The following is a 3,610-nucleotide window of genomic DNA, read 5'->3' as shown; positions in this document are numbered from 1 at the left end:
CCATATCATGAAAATAGGACTGCATGATCATATATGATATGTATGTAAGTTATTTTCATGCTACACTAGGATCCCACTTGTTAGTTCTAGTTTGCTAAGAGCTTCGTGTAAGGATTGTAAGCTTTTATTGAACACTAGGGAAGTGAATGTTTTGTGATTGAGTGGAAAATGCACCTAGACCACATGTTCATCTCATAGGACCAAATGAGAAGGAGTTTGTTATGACTGGAGATAGAATTATAGTACTTTTATGCTCATCGCTCCATGTATTTAGACTTTGTAGTCAATTTGTATATGTATTATTTTTTACCACATGGTCACATGTATATGTATTTAAAATTATGCTACCTTCGAAGTATCTTGGCACACCATTATTCACTGGCATATGCAAAACCTTGCATTGGGAAGAGATGATCAATAATCGTAGGAAGAAGGCCCCTTCTATGTCATGTTTCCACATCACAAGTAAAATGGATTTGGAGATTAAGAGTTTCCTAAAGAAGTTCCTTTGGGAAGGATCAAAGGAGGATCAAAGGAGGATCAAAAGATTTTGCTCATTCATTGGGAAACGAGGTGTCTTACAAAAGAAATAGGAGGAGTTAATCTAAGGTTTAGAAGAGAAAGTGATGTAAGCAGTTCTAAATGTGACTGGTGCAAGGTTGTGGGAAGATGGCCACATGCACAACGGTGTAGTTTATGAAGCATTCTTTACTATCATTGTGTAGCCTCTCAGCAATTGTTTATGGGGCATTTGTTTTGATAGAACGGTTTAAATTATATATATTAAGCTTTGATTTTTATATTTAAAAACGTTAAACATTCAAAATTGACTGATATTCTCTAGACTTAATATGTTCTTTAGTGCGTGTCAATATATTTATGAACATTTCTATAGAATGTTGGCTCTGGAAGCAGAAGGCAAAAAAGTGAAGACGGGAAAGACTGGGGACTGTTTAAGAAGGAATCATCCAAAACAACATGGAAGAGTTTCAGGCATTTCTAGAAGCAAATGAGGATCTCTTCACACAGTTCAAATTTGCTAGGATGTGCAAAGTTGGCGTAGGGATTAGATTTGTCACAAAGTTCTATGAGAATAAGAAAATAAACGAGGCCGTCTCAATAGATCCACAAGGAATTTGACAATAGAAGCCGGCCACTTGTCAATACATTACACTCATCCACGTGGCAAGCCAACATCAGAAGAAAAAATTGAGAGAGCCATCACATAAAACAAGCAAGCAGGCACAGCCATCTTTGTAAATATCAATAATTCGTCTCACTGCAGGCCACCTGGATTGTAAATACTTCTCTAATCACAAGGGAAGCCAAAGCCACAGAACCTACACCACTTCATTATTGTAAATTTCAACTGTTTTAACACAAGAACAGATTTTTTCAATGCAAAATGGTATAATAAGCATTTCATGAATTGACAGGAATTATTTTTTTTATGCAAAAGGGTACAATGGGTATCTCATGAATTGATACAATTTATGCACATAAATCAGCCCAAAGGAGATGTCAGGACTACCACAATGGCAGCCAGGAAAATCTCACATACCCACATGAAAATAACAAGAGCAATATTTGTGCTCTGCCTGTTCCAATCAGTAGCAAATTTATGTGTTGCAGAAGATGAGATTGTTATTCAAGCTCTGTTGGAGTCTTCCAAAGCTATGGATACGGACCAATCAGTTCTGACCAGCTGGAAAGAAGACACAGACCCCTGTGAATGGACTGGAATAACCTGCAAAGATGGCAGCCATGTTACACATATTGTGTTAGAAGGCCTCCAGCTCAATGGGACCCTTGATTCAAAAGCCCTCTGTCAGGCAGGTTTCTGTTTCTGTTGTTGTTCCAGGATTGTTTCAAGTTTTTAGCCACCATTAAATAGGATTTGATTTATTAAGTACAACAATTTTCAGATAATTTTGCAGAATTTAATATTGGTAATTCATATAGTTTATCTAATCATTTTTAAAATTTTTTTTACATCAAATCTATATAATCATTTAGTTATTCAACATGATAGTATAAGTTTTGAGCTGAACCCTCTTCAATTACAGATAAAGTATTAAGAGTCTTATTCATTCCATCAAAATTCCTTGAACATGATCCCTTATAATTGAATTCTATCAAACCCACAGAATCATTTAGCTATCCAATATGAGATTAGAAGTTTTAGACTAAATTTTTTTTCTTTAAAAGCTAAGCATTGAGGAGTAATCCAATCTGCCAAATTCATCAGAGCATGATTCTTTTTAATTGAGTTTTATATCAAATCCACAAAATCAATTATAAGCTATCTAATATGAGAGCATGAGCTTTAGACTGGAACTTCTTTGATTAAGAGTCAAGGATTGAAGACTATCCATTCTGCCAAATTCATCTACGCAAGAACTATTATAATTGAATTCCATATTGAACCTGTTAGAAGAGATAAATTAATTGTCTCCCAACCTTTGTTGGCACAAACCAATGTAAGTCCACCTCACATAATCTTCAGCTGACTCCGCCCAACCTGGTGTTGTTTCTAACTGCCTTATGCAATCCATGTGATTCAAGTTTTGCTTCGACTCAACTGTCCTCCATTAATACTACATCAACCTTTATGTTACAATATTCCTAACATTTATTATGTATCTGTCTATAAATTGAAGGAATGAGAAGATAATCTCAGAGTTCATATTTGAGCTTCTCCTCTAATTTCTTTTCAAAACCCACAGAATCATTTATCTATCTAATATAAGAAAAAAATAAGAAAAACAAATTCTAGATCAAATCCATTCCATTAAAAATCAATGATTGAAAACTATCTATTCCACCAAATTCTATAAACACAATCTTTTATAATTTGCATCTATCTTTTATTTCCAAACTCTATTAATTAGATATTATGACTAAAAAAAGATTTGTGCAGAATTTTTAATACAACATTTTTTCTTTCTTTCTTCTGTCAGGTAAAAACCCTGCGAGTCCTGAGCCTGCGGGACAATGGCATCCGAGGCGTACTTTCCCCAGATATATCAAACTGCATGAACATAGTGCGAATATATCTGAGAAACAATCAACTATCAGGGTCCATACCGAATGAGCTAAGCGGCATGAAGCGTTTACAACTCCTGGACCTCTCCAACAACTACTTTACAGGCCGATTACCGGCCTTCAACTGTTCCAACTTCATTTTAATCAACGTCTCCGGCAACTTCATTTCAGGAAACCTCTCTGCCATGCAACCATGCATCATTGAACACATGATCAGTCCACCACCTAGCTAATATAAGAAACTAACAAAACATGCACTCTCTAATGGATAGACATGGAAAGCCTCACCCCTCTTTTATTCATGAGAGATATGGAAAGCCAATGGATATGACAAGGGATTTTTGGAATTATGCAATAGTAGTAAAGATTAGGCAAGGTGATAAGGTAGTAACTAGAGAATAAATCATGGGTTTCAAATTATTTATCTATTAGTTTTAAGTAGTAAATAATGGGACATGTTACATCAAGAAAATGTCTACTAAATTTGAATTAGATGTCTTATCAAGATAGTTTCGTAATCATTCAAACTATAAAGCATGAAGATTTCTTATTTGTCATAAAATCA

At 34.9% G+C, this 3,610-nt stretch overlaps 1 protein-coding gene across 1 annotated transcript; it reads left to right on the top strand.

The window, feature by feature from the left end:
• The first annotated feature begins 1,535 nt into the window (after window positions 1–1,535).
• Window positions 1,536–3,278, top strand: LOC131874097 (receptor protein-tyrosine kinase CEPR2-like). Its single transcript, XM_059217337.1, has 2 exons — window positions 1,536–1,832; window positions 2,961–3,278. Exons 1-2 carry the CDS (start codon window positions 1,536–1,538, stop codon window positions 3,276–3,278), a joined length of 615 nt encoding a protein of 204 aa, XP_059073320.1.
• The last annotated feature ends 332 nt before the right edge of the window (window positions 3,279–3,610 follow it).

This window comes from Cryptomeria japonica, chromosome 3, assembly GCF_030272615.1.
Source record: "Cryptomeria japonica chromosome 3, Sugi_1.0, whole genome shotgun sequence".
Lineage (NCBI taxonomy): Eukaryota > Viridiplantae > Streptophyta > Pinopsida > Cupressales > Cupressaceae > Cryptomeria > Cryptomeria japonica.
Note: the sequence above shows the minus strand (reverse complement) of the source record. Positions and strands in the feature narration are given on the sequence as shown.